Source organism: Bombina bombina, chromosome 5 (assembly GCF_027579735.1).
Source record: "Bombina bombina isolate aBomBom1 chromosome 5, aBomBom1.pri, whole genome shotgun sequence".
In the NCBI taxonomy this organism is placed as follows: Eukaryota; Metazoa; Chordata; class Amphibia; order Anura; family Bombinatoridae; genus Bombina; species Bombina bombina.
The window spans coordinates 194,245,659-194,265,933 of NC_069503.1; the positions used below are offsets into that span (position 1 = coordinate 194,245,659).

The window sequence follows — 20,275 nt, forward strand, 5'->3', positions numbered from 1 at the left end:
AATAAGAAAAATGTTGGGTTTCATGTCCCTTTAAGAGCCGGCCCATTTTTGGTTGAGAACCTGGGTTATGATTGCTTATTGGTTTGCCTAATGTAGCCACCAATAAGCAAGCGCCATCCAGGGTGCTGAACCTAAAATGGGCTGGCTCCTAAGCTTCAAATTCCTGCTTTTAAAATAAAGATAGCAAGAGAACGAAGAAAATTTGATGGCAAGAGTAAATTAGAAAGTTTCTTAAAATTGCATGTTCTATCTGAATCATTAACCCTTTAAATGTGCTAACGACGGCTGTGAGCCGTCACTAGCACTCACCCACCTTGAGGGCAATATGGGGGCTCCCACCCCGGCAATCTGGCCTGAATAGTGAGAGGCATCCCGTGTTTTATATATACATATGTGTGTGTATGTAGAAAAGTGTGATTTATAAAGGGACATATATAAACAGTCCCAACAGAGCGCACTCTCGCCTATGTGTCGACTACCAGGGTGCAAGCACGCTCATCAACAAATCCATAATTAGCATGCACTATGAAAAAAGTGTTTTATTGGCACAAAAAAGAACCGTGACATTTCGGGGATCTCAACCCTTCATAAGACTGTTTTACTTATTTTATTATTTTTATATATATAACACACACACATATTCATTACAAACACATACATTTATATGGTAACCCAATAAAAGTTGGATTTATGTTTCACAGTTGTGATGTGTCTTTGGGACTCTAAACAAGTGCTCCCGGGTCCTGGGTTTGTCAAGCCCTGCAATAATACATTCCACAGAACTTTCGAATGAGCTTTGTTGCTTGTTTTTCCTGATTTCTTTTTCCACTGCCTTAGGGCGGATGAGGATTCTAACCCTGACCCTACAAAATGCTGCACAGTGTTTAAACAATGCACACGCACATTTTATATCTGTTTTTACTTGGTCACAACAGAGGAGAGAACATGCTGTGTCCCTGAAATGCAAAATAATGGAATATCCCTTTTAATATAATGCCCTTTGATTAACAACATTACACATCTTATACTGCAGTCTCAAGATGTTTACTTTGTGTTTATAAAAAATCAGAACAAAACTTTGCCATATAATTTCTTTAATTATTTAGTCCCATTTTCCTGTGTTCTGAAAATTGTGGATTTTCCAATTCCTGTTAAAAGTGGAAGTGCAGAACCAAACCTAACACTGCTATAATCCTCACTGTCATTGGTTGTACACTCTAGTGACCCGTTTATAACTGTCCCTGATTGGCCTCAGCAAAGAAGGAAACATAGGTTACAACATGGTGGTGCCCATTTCCTTATGGAAACTAAAATTTTACTTTTTCAATAGACAACTAATATAATTTTAAAAAGCACATCCGGAAATTATTCCCAGGCTAACCTTTACTTTTTATATTCCATAGTAGTAGCTAGCATGTACTGCCATTTTACATGTTTTTAAAACATTTATTTTGTATGTATATATATATATGTGTGTGTGTGCTGTGGGTAAAGCCCGATGTACTGTATTTCCCCCACCTACACTATTTCTTTTGCCTCCGACTGGAGGGTTCAAGGAAGGCGCCCTGCCGATCCTCTGGCATCCACCCCAAGTGAACCTTGGGGAAAGAGCCCCCCTTGGACCCCCCAGGCAGAGGCAAAAAAGATAGTGAAGATCGGGGGAATTACAGTGCATACTATATATGTTTGATGCGGTGTCTCCGCACTCTGAGGAGATTTATGATCATACATCAGGCATTACCCACAGCCGATTGGGTAATCATAGGATTACCCAATTTCTGACTTTACCCAATATATATATATATATATATACGTGTCCTTTTTCTACGCTCCCTAGAGAGGCCAAAAAGCTATTTCTGTAACCTAGGTTTTCAAAATGCTGCAAATCAAATAGCTGGTTTAGGCAATTTGGTTACAGAATTTGCTTTTTGGCCATTCTAGGGAGCACAACTTTTTACACAAAAGAAAGAGGTGTTTAACATCCCTCTTAAACCCTATGTTGTTCACAGTGAAATAAAATGTAGCACATTCCATTATTTATGACTAATTTCTCTGTAATTTACATCTCAACAAAAAAATAATTGTGTAATTTACAATATACTGCACAGTGATTGCAGTGGCAAATCTAAATGAGCTCTTGCACAACAAAGGAGATACGCTAAACATCACTTGAGACTTTTCAAGAGGTGTGTTCCTGAAATACAAAAAATGCAGTCTGTGAACAAAATTTGTTTTAAATTTGTTTAAAATATTTATTTTATATGCAGTTATTTTGCAATGAAGTGATTAATTACTGATGCATATATAAAAAAAGGCAAAATTTATTTTTTAATTATTAAGGCATTCATGTGCATGCTTGTTATTCCTCTCAGAAAGATCAGGATTCAGGCAGCAAGTATATCCCACCTCAGCTGAGGCAAACTAATGAAGTTCTGGATGCTAAAAAGAGGGAAGAACTGGAAAGAGTGAAAAAGAACGTGAAAGGTTTAATAAACAGGTACAGTATCAGTAGCCAGGTGGGGACAGTGTAATACTCTGCAATATTATAGCATGTTCTGTTATTCATAAATGTTGCTTCAAGTGATGGTAAATTTAAACGATTTGTTAAAGCTAAACCAAATGAATGTTTTAAATTAATTAGACCTTTATTAAATTAGTTTATTAGTTTACAGTATTTGATTAGTTTATTTGTTTGCTTACATTACCCTTTTCTGTCCACCCACCACAATTGTAACTTTTTTTTAAGAGGCAACGTTTTCTACCAAATACCCAATAGCTGTGCTAGCCATACGACACTCAGAAAAAAAAAAGAAAAAAAGAAAAAAGCTTTGGAATTTGTGAGTTCTGTATGGCTAGCATTTCTATTGGATATTTGGTAGAAAACGTCGCCTCTTGAAAAAAAAATTACGTTTGCATTAGGTGGACAGAAAAGGATAATGTAAGCAAACAATTAAACTAATCAAATTAGGTAACAGCATATATTACATTACAATCATGAATGAAGGCCCATAAAATACATTCTTTCGGTATAGCTTTAGCAAATCGTTTACATTTGCCATCACATTAAGCTATCCAAAGCACAAAATAATTTAACATAAAGTGATTGTAAAGTTTAACAAATTAAAGCCCAGTATAAAAATACTCTTAAAAACAGGGACACTTTAATTCATTAAACTTTGCAATGACGCTTTAAAAAAAATAAATAAAAAAATCATTACCTTTTTGTTACTGAAAACAGACCATGCGTACCCCATGAGCTGTACCCCAATGGGGGCACGCAACGATTGGAGGAAGCCGGATTTGTCATTAAATACAGAAGAGGATGTGGGTGGAGTATCGCCCAGTCTGTTTACAGTAAATAAAAGGTAAGTATTAAAAAAAAGCGTAATTGTAAAGTTTAATGAATTAAAGTGCCCCTGTTTTTAAGAGTATTTCTCTTGTAAGGTGTATCCAGTCCACGGATCATCCATTACTTGTGGGATATTCTCCTTCCCAACAGGAAGTTGCAAGAGGACACCCACCGCAGAGCTGTCCATATTGCTCCTCCCCTAACTGCCATATCCATTCATTCTCTTGCAACTCTCGACAAGCATGGAAGTAGTAAGAGAGAAGTGGTGTAACGTAAATATCTTTTTTGGTGTGAATCCAAGGGTTACTCATGGAGTAGAGTCAGGATTCCCAGGATATTATCTTTTCTCCAAGAAGGATTGGAAAATGGATTGTCAGCTAGTTCCTTAAAGGGACAGATTTCTGCTCTGTCTATTCTTTTGCACAAGCGTGTGGCGGATAGTCCAGACGTTCAGGCATTTTGTCAGGCTTTAGTTAGAATCAAGCCTGTGTTTAAACCTGTTGCTCCGCCATGGAGTTTAAATTTGGTTCTTAAAGTTCTTCAGGGGGTTCCGTTTGAACCTCTTCATTCCATAGATATCAAACTTTTATCTTGGAAAGTTCTGTTTTTGGTAGCTATTTCCTCGGCTCATAGAGTTTCCGAGTTATCTGCCTTACAATGTGATTCCCCTTATCTGATTTTCCATGCAGATAAGGTAGTTGCAGATAAGGTAGTTTTGCGTACCAAACCTGGGTTTTTACCTAAGGTGGTATCTAATAAGAATATCAATCAGGAGATTGTTGTTCCGTCATTGTGTCCTAATCCTTCTTCGAAGAAGGAACGTCTATTACACAATCTTGACGTGGTTCGTGCTTTAAAGTATTATTTACAAGCTACTAAAGATTTTCGTCAAACAATCTGCTTTGTTTGTTGTCTACTCTGGACAGAGGAGAGGCCAAAAGGCTTCGGCAACTTCTCTTTCTTTTTGGCTAAGGAGTATAATACGCTTAGCTTATGAGACTGCTGGCCAGCAGCCTCCTGAAAGGATTACAGCTCATTCTACTAGAGCTGTGGCTTCCACATGGGCCTTTAAAAATGAGGCTTCTGTTGAACAGATTTGCAAGGCGGCGACTTGGTCTTCGCTTCATACCTTTTCAAAATTCTATAAATTTGATACGTTTGCTTCTTCGGAGGCTATTTTTGGGAGAAAGGTTTTACAGGCAGTGGTACCTTCCGTTTAAGTACCTGCCTTGTCCCTCCCTTCATCCGTGTACTTTAGCTTTGGTATTGGTATCCCACAAGTAATGGATGATCCGTGGACTGGATACACCTTACAAGAGAAAACATAATTTTTGCTTACCTGATAAATTTATTTCTCTTGTGGTGTATCCAGTCCACAGCCCGCCCTGTCAATTTATGGCAGGTATTTTTTAACTTTAAACTACAGTCACCACTGCACCCTATGGTTTCTCCTTTCTCTTGCTTGTCCTCGGTCGAATGACTGGATATGGCAGTTAGGGGAGGAGCTATATGGACAGCTCTGCTGTGGGTGTCCTCTTGCAACTTCCTGTTGGGAAGGAGAATATCCCACAAGTAATGGATGATCCGTGGACTGGATACACCACAAGAGAAATAAATTTATCAGGTAAGCATAAATTATGTTTTTTAGATACTGGGCTTTAACTCGTTAAACTTTACAATCACTTTAATAGTAATTTGTGCAATAAAAAAGGGATCATTTTATCTTAATATTGGCTTCAATGTTAGCTGGGTTGTCCATAAAATGAGCCGTGCGGTGTGCTCATTAAAGGTCTATAATAGTCAAAAAATGACGTTTTAATTCCTTATTTCCTCCCTGCACTACTGTGCTCATTAAAGGGCTATAATCGTCAAAAAATGACATGTTTTAATTCCTTATTTCCTCCCTGCACTACTGTGTGTTTAGCCCCTGGATGACTCAGATGTGTAACTAGTGCTGTTGATTAGATCCGAAGCAGTCTCTGCTTGGGACCAGCAGTGCTCTGCGGGTCTGAGTGGCACTTCTGTATGTGTAACACTTTTGTGGAGGTTAAACACTCAGTAATGCAGCGCCAGTAGTCTTAAAATGACTTGCTTTAATGAATTAGTGTCATTTTTTGACGATTATGGCCCTTTAAATAGGTCCTGTGAAGAACACTGTGTATAACTGTGTGCACCTGAGTGATGGGCAAGTGCACGCTCTATGCAAGTGCGTCCTGTTCTGCCGGTTCTGCACTCTCTTCTTGGCTCCGGTCCTAGAGTGTATCAAGTACTTTATAGTTCATATTTTTAATTGACAGGATGAAACTCTGTGAAATCTAAATCACTCAACCTCAAGTGCTGCTTCTAATTAATTTACACATTTGTTTTGTCCTGCAGGAACTGGTCATTCAGTGATATATAGAGTTTACCCTTTGTCAGGGAAAATATCTATTCATTTTTATGACTGCTGCTGGGTAATAAAATTACTGATGCTTTGATCAAAGCTATATCCTTGTGGCGTATGACGGGCTTATGTTTTTAATATTTTTAGACTTGTCTGATATGCTATTATATAGCAAGATAACCTAAATGTTTTCTAATAACAAGGTGTTTACAGTCCCTTTAAGGTTATACCTTTATTTGGTTTTAATGTTATTTTCTAAAACAGGACTTAAAGGGACACTGAACCCAAATATTTTCTTTTGTGATTCAGATAGAGCATGCAACTTTCTAATTTACTCCTATTACCATTTTTTCTTTATTCTCTTGGCATCTTTATTTGAAAAGCAAGAATGTAAGTTTATATACTGGCCCATTTTTTGTGAACAACCTGGGTTTTTCTTGCTGATTGATGGATACATTCATCCACCAATAAGCAAGTGCTATCCAGTGTCTGAACCAAAAATTGTCTGGCTCCTTAGCTTAGATGCCTTCTTTTTCAAATAAAAATAGCAAGAGAATGAAGAAAAATTAATAATAGGAGTAAATTAGAAAGTTGCTTAAAATTGCATGCTCTATCTTAATCACGAAAGAAAACAATTGGGTTCAGTGTCCCTTTAAAAATAGAAACATTGTACATCCCTCTGGAATCAGGTAAAAACCCTTTGTGCTAACCTTGGGCTTTCTACCCCACTCACTCCTACCATTGCCCTCCTACATATCTTCCCGAAGAGTGTCCCAACTCACGTATCTAAACTGGCCATCTTTGTCCTAGCGGCCACGAAACTGGCGATTGCAAGGGCCTGGAAACAAACCCAACCCCCAGATATTACAGCAGTCATATCTATAATGCAGATATACGCCAAAATGGAACAAAGTTTCTACTCTAACATGGACAAGGAGGAGCTTTATTGGCGGATTTGGGAGCCTTGGTTTACCTATCAAGGAGATCACAGTTAAATTCTTAGCTGCATTAAAGTTTATGACCCATTCCATTATTATAATTAAACTCCCACACCAAATTAGGGATATGCTAATTGGCTGATGATACTTGCTTTCCTATGTCCCCTACTAATCAACTGATTGCCCACCCTTCTCCTCTCCTATCATATTTCTTAATTTCTATTTCCCCTCTTTTCCCTCCCTCCTTTCCATAGAGGGCCGCCCCCGCCTGGAGATGCGCACTGTGAATGCTAGTTGAAGTGTACAGGACTTTATGAAGTTCCTAGAAAACTGAGTTAATGGATAATACTGCAGTATTAGTTTGCCCCTGTGTTTACAGTCTGTTCACACTATTTAAAAATGAGGTTTATAATTTTATTCATGATAATTAAAAATGAGGTTCATGCGGTTGATATTGTATTTCATGCTTGATATGCTTGATTTATGTGATTTGTATTTCCATCAATAGCTATATTTACTTTATCATCACAACAATGTAATGTTTACATATATGTGCATTTTTTAGTCACCTGCGTTGTGACACTGGTTGTATTTCTTAATCCTCAATAAAAACATTTAAATAAAAAAAAATAAAAAAAAAAAAAAAAATAGAAACATTGATTTTGACAACAGGTAGGGACCAGAAGGTCCATCGAGTCTGCCCATATTTGTGCCTGCAGTGTAAAGTGAATTCATAGGATAACCTTTATGTGTATCCAATCATTCTAGAATTTTCTTACAGTAATTTGACTGCGCCATCTCAACTGGAAGTCCATTCCATGAATCCACCACCCTTTCTGTAAAGAAATGCTCATGCTTATTTTTCTTGTTTGACAAGCACATATCAAATTAAAAGGGGACAGTGAACATTTGATTTTGAAAGGCAGCATTGCATTTACTTACTCTGTATAGCCTTTCAATCATCCTCTCACATTTCATATACTTACTATTGTAATTTACCCCTGACGTTGCCATGTAATCCTCTGTACCAGTCACCCCATAGCATTACCTAAAACCAATCAGAAGCCGTATCTCCTGTACTATTTACTTAAACCAGGGCACCCTCCTGATCCTTCCTTTATAATGTGATGATTGGTCGCACAAGCAACCTATCCTCACACTCTCAGGAAAGCTCTAGTAAAAAGGGACAGTATGCACCAATTTTTATATAACTGCATGTAATAGACACTACTATAAAGAATAATATGCACAGATACTGATCTAAAAATCCAGTATCAAACCTTTTAAAAATGTACTTAGCAGCTCCCAGTTTAGCACTGCTGATAAGGTTAGGCTGGGACACGCAGTGAAAGGGGCTGGGGAAACATGAATAGCAGACACTACCCCCTTTACTGCATATGAAAAGACAGGTTATGCAAACAGGAGCCACAGGAATATGTAGACATCGGTATACATCTACAACTTTGGGGCTTGGTTAGGAGTCTGAAAATCAGCACAATGTTATTAAAAATACAAGCAATACTATACATTTTTACAAAAACACTCCCAGATGGGCTATATAAATGGATCATCTACAAAACATTCATGCAAAAAAAAATCTAGTGTCCCTTTGAAGTTGGTACAGTTTCATGACAACTTTATGGCAAATTATACATTAATAAGTAGTGAGATACTGATTGATACTGCCTTTAAGAGATTAGAGTTTTCTATCCCTTTATGAACCACTATACATTTTTTTTATGAGCCATACAAGGATTTTTTATATTTTTAGACAACAATAAATCAAGAATAGTGGTTAAGGGGGGTTTGTTCCCAACACAAAAGTAGTTCTTCCTTATTATCTATAGACTAGTCCTAAAGCCCGTGTACACGGGCCATTTTTTGCAGTACAGCGGTCCCACTCCTTGCTCTCTCCCCCTCTCTTTTGCTCTCTCTCCCCTCTCTTTTGCTCTCTCTCTCCCCCCCTCTCTTTTACTCTCTCTCTCTCCCCCTCTCTTTTGCTCTCTCTCTCCCCCCTCTCTTTTGCTCTCTCTCTCCCCCCTCTCTTTTGCTCTCTCTCCCCCCTCTCTTTTGCTCTCTCTCCCTCCCCCTCTCTTTTGCTCTCTCTCTCTCCCCCTCTCTTTTGCTCTCTCTCTCTCCCCCTCTCTTTTGCTCTCTCTCTCTCTCTCTCTCTCTCTCTCCTCCTCTCTTTTGCTCTCTCTCTCTCTCCCCCTCTCTTTTGCTCTCTCTCTCCCCCTCTCTTTTGCTCTCTCTCTCCCCCTCTCTTTTGCTCTCTCATCCCCCTCTCTTTTGCTCTCTCATCCCCCTCTCTTTTGCTCTCTCATCCCCCTCTCTTTTGCTCTCTCATCCCCCTCTCTTTTGCTCTCTCATCCCCCTCTCTTTTGCTCTCTCTCATCCCCCTCTCTTTTGCTCTCTCTCATCCCCCTCTCTTTTGCTCTCTCTCATCCCCCTCTCTTTTGCTCTCTCTCATCCCCCTCTCTTTTGCTCTCTCTCATCCCCCTCTCTTTTGCTCTCGCTCATCCCCCTCTCTTTTGCTCTCTCTCTTCCCCCTCTCTTTTGCTCTCTCTCTTCCCCCTCTCTTTTGCTCTCTCTCTTCCCCCTCTCTTTTGCTCTCTCTCTTCCCCCTCTCTTTTGCTCTCTCTCTTCCCCCTCTCTTTTGCTCTCTCTCTTCCCCCTCTCTTTTGCTCTCTCTCTTCCCCCTCTCTTTTGCTCTCTCTCCCCCCCTCTCTCCCCCCCTCTCTTTTGCTCTCTCTCCCCCCCTCTCTTTTGCTCTCTCTCCCCCCCTCTCTCCCCCCCCCTCTCTTTTGCTCTCTCTCCCCCCCCTCTCTTTTGCTCGCTCTCCCCCCCTTTCTTTCGCTCTCTCTTCCCCCTCTCTCCCTCTCTTTTGCTGTCTCTCTCCCTCTCTTTTGCGCTCACTCCCCCCTCTCTTTTGCGCTCTCTCCCCCTCTCTTTTGCGCTCTCTCCCCCTCTCTTTTGCGCTCTCTCCCCCCTCTCTTTTGCGCTCTCTCCCCCCTCTCTTTTGCTCTCTCTCATCCCCCTCTCTTTTGCTCTCTCTCATCCCCCTCTCTTTTGCTCTCTCTCATCCCCCTCTCTTTTGCTCTCTCTCATCCCCCTCTCTTTTGCTCTCTCTCATCCCCCTCTCTTTTGCTCTCGCTCATCCCCCTCTCTTTTGCTCTCTCTCTTCCCCCTCTCTTTTGCTCTCTCTCTTCCCCCTCTCTTTTGCTCTCTCTCTTCCCCCTCTCTTTTGCTCTCTCTCTTCCCCCTCTCTTTTGCTCTCTCTCTTCCCCCTCTCTTTTGCTCTCTCTCTTCCCCCTCTCTTTTGCTCTCTCTCTTCCCCCTCTCTTTTGCTCTCTCTCTTCCCCCTCTCTTTTGCTCTCTCTCTTCCCCCTCTCTCCCCCCCCTCTCTTTTGCTCTCTCTCCCCCCCTCTCTTTTGCTCTCTCTCCCCCCCTCTCTCCCCCCCTCTCTTTTGCTCTCTCTCCCCCCCCTCTCTTTTGCTCGCTCTCCCCCCCCTCTCTTTTGCTCGCTCTCCCCCCCTTTCTTTCGCTCTCTCTTCCCCCTCTCTCCCTCTCTTTTGCTGTCTCTCTCCCTCTCTTTTGCGGTCTCTCTCCCTCTCTTTTGCGCTCACTCCCCCTCTCTTTTGCGCTCTCTCCCCCCTCTCTTTTGCGCTCTCTCCCCCCTCTCTTTTGCGCTCTCTCCCCCCTCTCTTTTGCGCTCTCTCCCCCTTCTCTTTTGCTGTCTCTCTCCCCCCTCTCTTTTGCTGTCTCTCTCCCCCCTCTCTTTTGCTGTCTCTCTCCCCCCTCCCTTTTGCTGTCTCTCTCCCCCCTCCCTTTTGCTGTCTCTCTCCCCCCTCCCTTTTGCTGTCTCTCTCCCCCCTCCCTTTTGCTGTCTCTCTCCCCCCTCCCTTTTGCTGTCTCTCTCCCCCCTCCCTTTTGCTGTCTCTCTCCCCCCTCCCTTTTGCTGTCTCTCTCCCCCCTCCCTTTTGCTGTCTTTCTCCCCCCTCCCTTTTGCTGTCTCTCTCCCCCCTCTCTTTTGCTGTCTCTCTCCCCCTCTCTCTTTTGCTGTCTCTCTCCCTCTCTCTATCCCCCCTCTTTAGAGCTCTCTGTCTCTCTGCAGCCGCCCCGTCGTCTGTCCCCGCCCGTGTCACGTCCGGCCCCGCCCACGCCGCACCCACCCGGCCACGCACACATCACACCCGCCCGGTCACGCCCACTCCACCACACGACACCAGGTCAGTTGGAAGGCCAGGTGTGTTTGTCCTCGCGCGCAGTCTCTACTGCGCGTGACAGCTTCGGACAAACACACTTGGCCTTTTATTATATAGGATTACCCAGTGCTATCTTGTACCACAGGAAAAGGTGAAAATATAAAACAGGAAAAGATAAAGTACAACAATGACAATTACATGGTGTCTGGTACTTCTTAAGGGAACAAGTCATCACGAAATATGATTTTTTACATTTACAAAACATTGTGGAAAATCTGCAATTAAACCTGTGTTAATCTGCTTTTTATTGAGACTAGCATGAAAACTGTTTTGTTTTTTTGTGTGTGTGCAACTCCTACTTCAGTATTAATGCGAAATGGTGAACTGGCAAAAGTTAAAATTAAAATAGCTCACTTAACATATGTTTGTATCATTATAAAATACAGATTATCTTTGGGACGCCACAGCAAAATTACAGTTTTTTTGCATCACTTAAGTTATGTTGTTTGTTTTTTTTACCATCGGAAGTAAATCACTGTGCAGATATATTGATGGACAGTTTCTTTTTTCTGCTTTTTATTTTGCTATAAGCAGTGGGTACAAATATGTGGGGTTTTTTTTCTCTCTTAGATTAAGTGAACCAAATTTGCCGTCTATTAGCGGACAGCTAGAAGAGCTGTATATGGCCAACAGCAGAAATACCATGAATGACACACTGATCAGCGTGCTGCTGGACGCCTGCATCACTCCTGCCAGGATGCCTGACCGCCTCATGATGGAGCACGTGCTTCTGGTCAGCGTACTGCACCACTCAGTCGGAATAGAGGTAATGCTTACCAGATACAACCAATTAATACAGTAGCATTGCACATTTGGCAAATGCAGAATAAAAATACAATGCAATAACACTTTCTGGTGCATATCAAAATTGCCTTTAATTTTTCTATCCTCTATATCATATGACAGCCACCAGCCAATCAGACTCATACATGTCAAAAATTCTGGTCATATTGAAAGTGCACTGCCTTTTATGTCGCTTTATCTAAACTTTACTTGTTTTCAATTTATGATATACGACTAAACTAGAGCCTCTCTGCTGTCATTTGGGGAGTTGAAATGGTTATCCTTTCTAATTGCTTATTGGTTTAGGAAACTTGTGGGCTCCCTCATTGTTGTGTTATTCATTTGATATATTTATTTGTTTTTCTTTTTCAGCCCGCTTTACATCGCTGGCCTCAAAAAATTGTATTTATTACACAGAAAATTTCTGATTCAAGTTTTATTCATTTTATATTTTAATGTAGGAGGAAACGGGAAAAATGTTGTCCTTCCAGTAATTGCTAGATTATTATTTTTTTTTCCAAGGATCCCTGATCATTTTCTATTTTCCTAGGTGGGGGCGCATGTTTTGGAAACGGTGGTGAAGAAATTTTATGAACTATATGAGAAGGACACTGACAGTAAAGAATGTGACAACTTGATCATATTTATTGGACATCTATATAACTTTCATGTGATTGAATCCTGCCTGGTATTTGACATCTTGAAGAAGCTGGTTGTTACGTTCACTGAAAAGGATATTGAGCTGGTCTTGTTGCTGCTGAAAAACATTGGTTTCTCCTTGAGGAAGGATGATCCACTGGCTCTCAAAGAGTTAATATGTGATGCACAAAGCAAAGCCAACGATGCTGGCAAGAAATTTCAGGATCAGACTCGGGTAAATATCATAGGTTTAGTTAGGTTTATTAGCGATCTGGTTAAAATCTTCATGTTTAGAAACAGGAAACCTTTAAAATATATTTATATATTAATTATAGTCATCTAGAACAGGATCCTTCAATCCTTTTTCCCAAGACCCAGTGCCATGATACCACATACCTTCAAGACCCTATTTTAGGTTTGGTCTGAAAATTTCTGAAATATACAACGAGATAGCTGCAAATTTTGGCAAAGTGATTAAAATGGGTGCGTACTTTATTTCCGATTGTAAACTTGAAAGTGTTGTAAAAGGTAATAAGGCGCACACACCACACACTCTTGTGCAGCACACGCGTGCGTGCGCACACACACCACACACTCTCGTACAGCGCGTGCGCACACCCACCACAAGGTACACATACAAGTTATGACCCAGTAAACATGGTGTTGCGACCCAGTAAATGGGTCCCGACCTTTGACATATTTAGAAGCCAGCCATGCATTTATTAAATTAACATAGAAATAAAAAATAAACGTTCAAGATTCAGGTAAAGTGTTAAGTTTTTGAAAATATTCCAATTTCCTTTTCTCATCAAATTTGTTTCCTTGGTATCTTTTGTTGAAGAGTTTGGCCCAGAAGCATGCACATGTCAAGTATTATATTGCAAGTGCGTCTGCAACATTATTTGTTACGATGTAATATTTTATATACACTGCTGCCTTGTAGTGTTTAAAAATGTGTAACCTTGTCAAACACATTGTTACAAACACAACAAATTTAGTAACAGAAGTATATTGGAAAGTTATCTAAACCATGTTTAATTATGTCTCTTTACGCTCTAGATAATGGTGGAGCCAAGCATACTTTTAGGAGCAAGATAGAATAACCCAAAAAGTTAGGAGCCAGGGGTATAATTATAGGATCCTTTGGCTCCCTGGCTCCTGGGTTTGTCGAACCTTGTTTAGAATACATTTTTGCTTCATGAAATTTTTTTTGTCACATTCTGCAGTACTTGTTTATATAGTAACTGTTTTACTGGGTTGGTTATAAAAGCGGTTAACGTATGTGTGTGTATGTTTGTGTGTATGTGTATATGTATATGTATGTGTGTATGTATGTATATGTGTGTGTGTGTGTATGTATATGTGTGTGTGTGTATGTTTATATGTGTGTGTGTGTGTGTGTATATGTGTGTAGTTATGCAGAGCCTGTTCTTATGTAATATGTACGGTTGCTCTGTAACATGGAAAAGAGTGTTTCAACTGGAAAACTAATTAGGTCTGTATTCCAAAATTGGTTGTTTGTAAAATATCTAAAAAAGACAATTTTACCATGGTTAAAAGGACCTTTAAAGTGAAGGTAAACTTTAATGAATGAAAGTTTTAAAAAATACTATTAAAAACAGGGGCACTTTCATTCATCAAAGTTTAGAAAGCAGCCGTTTTGATTAAAAAACGTACCTTTGTTTTTTGACAGCCAGAGCAGCTTCCCTCACACGGAGATCCACTCTTCACACGTCATCAATGACTATTCCAGCTTTCCCTCCAGGGTAGTCATTGCCTGAGGCCATGCCGTGATTGGAGGAAGCTGGATTAGTCATTGATGACGTGTGAAGAGAGGATCTCCAGGTGGGGGAAGCTGCTCTGGCTGTGTAAAAAACTAAGGTAAGTTTTTTCTTTTGATTAAAAAAAAAAACAAAAAAAAATAAATGGCTGCTTTCTAAACTTTGATGAATGAAAGTGCCGCTGTTTTTAATAGTATTTTAAAAAACAGGCTTTTATTCATCAAAGTTTACCTTCACTTTAAAACCGATTTTATTCTTTTATGACTCAGTTAACAATTAAAAAAAAAACAAAAAAACTTTTCAATTTACTTCTATTCTCAGATTTATTTTGTTCTTTTTGTATACTTTATTTAAAAAAACAATACCTAGGTAGACTCAGGAGCGAGCACTATATGACAGCAATTTTGCAATAATGCTCTTAACAATGTTATAAACTCTCCGAAAGTTAAAAATATTGATGCCAAACTCCCATGTAGTTCCCCTGAGTCTACCTAGGTATTCTTTCCAACAAATGAAATTATGTTTGTTTTTTGTTTTGTTTTTAAATTGCACCCTCTGTCTGAATCATCAAATAAAAAAAGTCAGTTTAATTTCCTTTTAATGTTATTTTTATGGTACATTAACTTTGTATTTGAAATATTTCTAGTTATAGTGCAACATCTGACTGTTGTTCATTCTCTGATTTTTTTTATTATATTATTTTTACTACATTATTAATCATAACTTTCCCCCCCCCCATATCTGATCAAAGGTTCGGTTTATGCTTGATACAATGTTGGCATTGAAAAATAATGATATGCGCAAGATCCCTGGCTATGACCCAGAACCGGTGGAAAAATTAAGAAAACTTCTACGTTCCTTGGTAACTATTCTTTATTATTTTTAACTGTTTATTTACTCCTCTTTTCTGTCTGTTAAAAATTAATTCACTGAATAGATTTGACAGGAAGTATTTAGCTTAAAGGGACATTGTTCACTAGATTGTTTTTTGCATAAATGTTTTGTAGATGATCCATTTAGTAAGCCTATCCGGGAGTGTTTTTGTAACAATGTATAGTTTTGCTTATTTTTTTATAACATTGTGCTGATTTTCAGACTCCTAACCAAGCCCCACAGCATCAGATTTATACAATGGTTTACAGACTCCTGCTGTGTTCTGTTTATGTTATCTGTCTTTTCATATGCAGGGGTGTGTATCTTCTCTTATTATTTCCCCTGCCCCTTTCACTGGGTGTTCCAGCCAAACCTTAACGGTGCTAAACTGGGAGTACGTTTTTAAAAGGTTTTATACTGGATTTTTAGATCAGCATCTGTGCATATTCTTCTTTATAGTAGTGTCTATTACATGCAATTATATGAAAATCGGTGTGTACTGTCCCTTTAAAAGGACACTAAACCCATATTTTTTCTTTCGTGATTCAGATAGAACATGGAATTTTAAGCAACTTTCTAATTTACTCCTATTATCAATTTTTCTTCGTTCTCTTGGTATCTTTATTTAAAAAAGCAGGAATGTAAGCTTACGAGCCGGCCCATCTTTGGTTCAGCACCTAGGTTGTTCTTGCTGAATTGTGGTTAAATGATATTCACCAATCAGAAGGCGCTATCCATGGTCTGAACCAAAACTGGGCCGGCTCGTAAGCTTACATTTCTGATTTTTCAAATAAAGATAACAAGAAAAATTGATAATAGGAGTAAATTACAAAGTTGCTTAAAATTCCATGCTCTATCTGAATCATGAAAGAAAAAATTGGGTTCAGTATCCCTTTAAGGCTCGCCGCTTTGAGTCTGTGTGGGGAAGAAAAGTTTAGTTTTCCATTTTGCAAGTTTTAGAGAAACCTTTTTTAATAGTTCTCAAATCTGATTGTTTTCCATAAATTTAAATGATTTCTGCTTCTGAATTTCATAGGTCAGTGGGAATTTTGTTTTTTCCTTTTAATACAAAAAGGTTTTACTCTTATTTAGTTTTGGCAAGGTGGTCAAAGTATTGAATTAAATAATTTGCTCTTTAGAAGAAAAAAGTCATGTTATTAAAGGGACTTTTTGTAATTAATAATTAAAAAGGTCTCTTTCATTTAAAATGTTAATGAATTAAAGTGACCCTGTTTTGCAGATTTCTTTTATATACTCGGCAGTAATTTATTAAAGTTTACAATCACTTTAAAGGGACAGTAAAGTCAAAACGAAACTTAAATTGACTGGATAGAGTATAACATTTTAAACAATTTTCTAATTTACTTCTATTACCAATTGTATTTAGTTTTTTTGGAATCCTTTATTGAAGAGGTGAACTCAGGAGCATGCACATAACTTTAGCCATCTAGCTGCTGTGTTTGAACATTGTTTATTGTGGTGGTGTGCAATGTTGCAAATACTGCTGCCATAGACTGCTTAACCTTTTAAAGCCGTTATGCCGTTCCATTCCGTCATAATTAGACTGGGCTTTAAAGCCGTTATGACGGAATGGAACGTCATAACTAACGGCTGTCCTGAAGCCTTCTGTGCTTCAGGGATTTAATCGCGGTCTGGAGGGCGTTCCTAGGATTGTAGGGACGCCCCCCAGATGCGATCCAATAATTGAAATCTCGCGATCGTATGCACAATCGCGTAGTTTCAATTTGTCTACATCGGAACAGTTGTTCCGATGTAGGCACTTTAAAACCCTGTCACGAAAGGGTTAAGACACATGCATGCTCCTAAGCTCCTATCAGCCTGCCTAGGTTTGTTTCGCAAAGGATAACAAGAGAACAAGCAAATGTGCTAATAAAAGTAAATTGGAAAGTTGTTTAAAATTGTGTGCTAAATGTGCTCTATCTGAATCATGAATGTTTAATTTGTCTTTGAACGCTCCTTTGTACGTTTGTGTAATCCCTACAAATGAGTTAAATAAATAGCGAACATTGTGCACCAGACATTAAGCACTGTATATACATATGCACAAACAGTCTTATGAATGGAACATTCAAGCTTTGTTTTTATACATTTTGTTCTAAAATAACAATTATTCTAATTAAGAAAAATCATGGAAATCTGGTTATGATGGATCCGCTAAATAACCTGACCAAATCCAGCACAATTTTCAACCTTTAAACGGTTAATATTAAAAACAGCTATTATATATCAGTTGCTAATTATTAGTTGAATATGAGGATTGTGCATTGAGTCCCTTTAGGGGTTGAAGTATTCTAAAGGACTTTGTTAATCATCTTCTGGAATTACCCACATTTTTTGTTACAAGGTACATAACAGTGCTTCTGGCAGTGATACCCGACTTCGAGTCTCCTTGGAAAATCTCTTGGATGCAGACCAGGTTGGTCGCTGGTGGATTGTTGGATCATCGTGGAGTGGAGCACCTATGATTGACTCTTCCACTACCAATCCACAACCTCAATCTGTTGGGAAGGTAATCTCCACTACATACAAAAAAGAAAGAAAAGGTTTTTCTTTGTATTCCTCAAACCATTACCACCACCAAAAATTATACTATGTATAGTGAACACTGGGGGGGGGGGGTGTATGCTGTTTTTAGATATGTTCCTTTGGGTGTTCTACCTCATCACATACAGTTAATAGGTTTGGTAGGTGATCTCTATAAAAGTTATTACTTACAAATAACAGATGTACAAAAGCCCTTTGTGGGAAGAGGGTTCTCATGCCATTCCATTTTATGATAGGCAATAGAAACGCTTCTAACAAACATTTCTCTAGTGTTTAATGGGCACATGATCACCTTTATCATCTGTCAGATGTTTGGTTTTATCTGGGGAAAATGGACTCCATAAAAAGTGGGGCAGGTGGCAACACTGCAGTGTTTGCAACAATGTTTGTAGCAATTGTTATGCATTGTTGCAAAGATGGCTGCCATAAGACATGCAACAATGTTCTCCCCAGGTCCTTTTTAATGGGTGCACCACCCGGCTAAAATTTTAGCCAATATTAAGCTAAAATCACTAAATAATAAAAATATTCAACATTTGTTGTACAAATTGTCATTAAAGGGACATAATACTCATATGCTAAATCACTTGAAACTGATGCAGTATAACTGTAAAAAGCTGACAGGAAAATATCACCTGAGCATCTCTATGTAAAAAAGGAAGATATTTTACCTCACAATTTCCTCAGCTCAGCAGAGTAAGTTCTGTGTAAAAAGTTAAACTCAGCTGCTGCCCAGATGCAGGTAAAAAAAAATGAAGAAATGAACTGCAGCCAATCAGCATTAACAGTGCTGAGGTCATGAACTCTTTTACTGTGATCTCATGAGATTTCCCTTAACTCTCATGAGATTTCATAGTAAACTTCTTTACACTGAATAGGGAAATAAGATGAGTGTGCACGTAAGCTCACTCCCTTAGCTGTCCCGGGACAGACATACTGGTTTGCTGCTTAGAAGTCCTTTACAATGGGATGTGGCTACTGAGAAACTTTTGGGGTAAAATATCTTTCTTTTTTACATAGAGATGTTCAGGTGATATTTTCTAGTCAGCTTTTTACAGCTATACTGCATCACTTTCAAGTGTTTAAACATTTGGTATTATGACCCTTTAAATAAATGTATGTTAAACTATGCAATTAATTTGGATAGCAATTTTTTCTAAAAATAATATTAGAAAGGATTATACTGCCCCCACCTGGCTACTTTATAATGCTCCTGGCTGGAAATGTTTCTGTGGAGAACACAGTGCAAGCTGCTGAGCTCATATGAGCTCCTGGGTTTACTCTTAAACAAAGAATACCAAAAAAAAACAAAGCAAATGGATAACAAAAGTATATTGGAAAGTTTTTTGTTTTTTATATTTCATTCTGTATATAATCTGTGAAAGTTTAATCCTACTTTACTGTCTCTTTACGATTTCCATTTTTTTCTTTTCTTCTAAGTTTAAAACTCTACAATACTCTAATCATATTAAACAATATATGGGACTTGTGTACTATATATTTTTTTAATTTATTTTAATTATTTCAAGGTAAGTGCAAAGATCATGGAACTGGCACGTAAGCAAAGGATGAACACTGACATCAGAAGAAACATCTTTTGTGTACTTATGACCAGTGAAGACTTTTTAGATGCCTTTGAAAAATTACTAAAGTAAGTAGTATTCAAATTATTTTGTGCAGAGATAACTAACATTGACCATAGTAAAGCTATGTGCTCATCAGAAGTAATGTGCATGTGTAAAATATGTATATAGTAAATAAAAAAAGATTTCTCTTTGTAAAATAAATAAAAAAAAAATAAAGTTAAAGGGGCGTACTTGAATGTTCTTGAAAGTAGTTTATTATCCTTAAAGGGACACTAAAGTCAAAATTCAGTTTTCATTATCAAAATGTGCATAATCTTTGTACACATTCTGTGGCACCCACTCCTACTGAGAATGTGCAAGACTTTACAGTATATATGCATGTGTTTTGTGATTGGCCGGTGGCTGTCACATGATACAGGCGGAGGGGAAATGGAACTTAATAAAAAGAATCTTCTGCTCATTTGAAATTCAAACTAAATGCTATTGCATTGTCTCTTTAGTATATATTTCTCAGTTATACATTTATGTAGTACTTAATAGTCCTTTAAGAGCAGCATTTAAAGGGACATAAAAGTACAAGAAGAAAATAATACTGCTCCTGAGCCTACCTAGGTATGCTTTTCAACAAATCATATCAAGAGAAAAAAAAAGTGTATTTGTTAATAGAAGTACATTGACAAGTTTTTGTAAAATTGCATGCTCTATCTAAACCCGTAAAGTTTAATTTGCACTTTCATGTCGCTTTAGACAAGTTTTTTTTTTTTTTCATTTTGGAAATGCCCATCAGCCAATGAGGATTAGCTGGAAGTACCTATAAGCCAATAAGCATAAGTAGAAAGCATATAACTGATATTGATGTATTTGTTTCAATTTAAATGAGAAGAGTAGCTTTTACTTCACATTATTTTTTTCAGGTAAAAAATGAACATGTTTACATTTTCTCTTTTATAAGTATACTAGTTGATAAGCCTGCCCAGAGGGCAGTCTATGTGTTGTTAATACAACCCCCCGAGCTACAAAAAATAAAAAATAGAAATACAGAAAAAAATTAACACATTATCCAAAATAAAAAAATTAAACCTATGGTGTTCCTCAACATGGAGGTATGTGCAG

The 20,275-nt window shown here is 38.4% G+C and overlaps 1 protein-coding gene across 1 annotated transcript in view; it reads left to right on the top strand.

Moving 5' to 3' along the window:
* The window catches only part of NOM1 (nucleolar protein with MIF4G domain 1), a 96,074-nt gene that overhangs the window by 11,914 nt on the left and 63,885 nt on the right, over positions 1–20,275 (top strand). The window contains exons 2-7 of the mRNA XM_053713823.1: positions 2,373–2,497; positions 11,506–11,701; positions 12,269–12,592; positions 14,890–15,000; positions 17,377–17,541; positions 19,106–19,227. Of these exons, the coding sequence (XP_053569798.1) occupies positions 2,373–2,497; positions 11,506–11,701; positions 12,269–12,592; positions 14,890–15,000; positions 17,377–17,541; positions 19,106–19,227 (1,043 nt within the window). The remainder of the gene's footprint in view (positions 1–2,372; positions 2,498–11,505; positions 11,702–12,268; positions 12,593–14,889; positions 15,001–17,376; positions 17,542–19,105; positions 19,228–20,275) is intronic.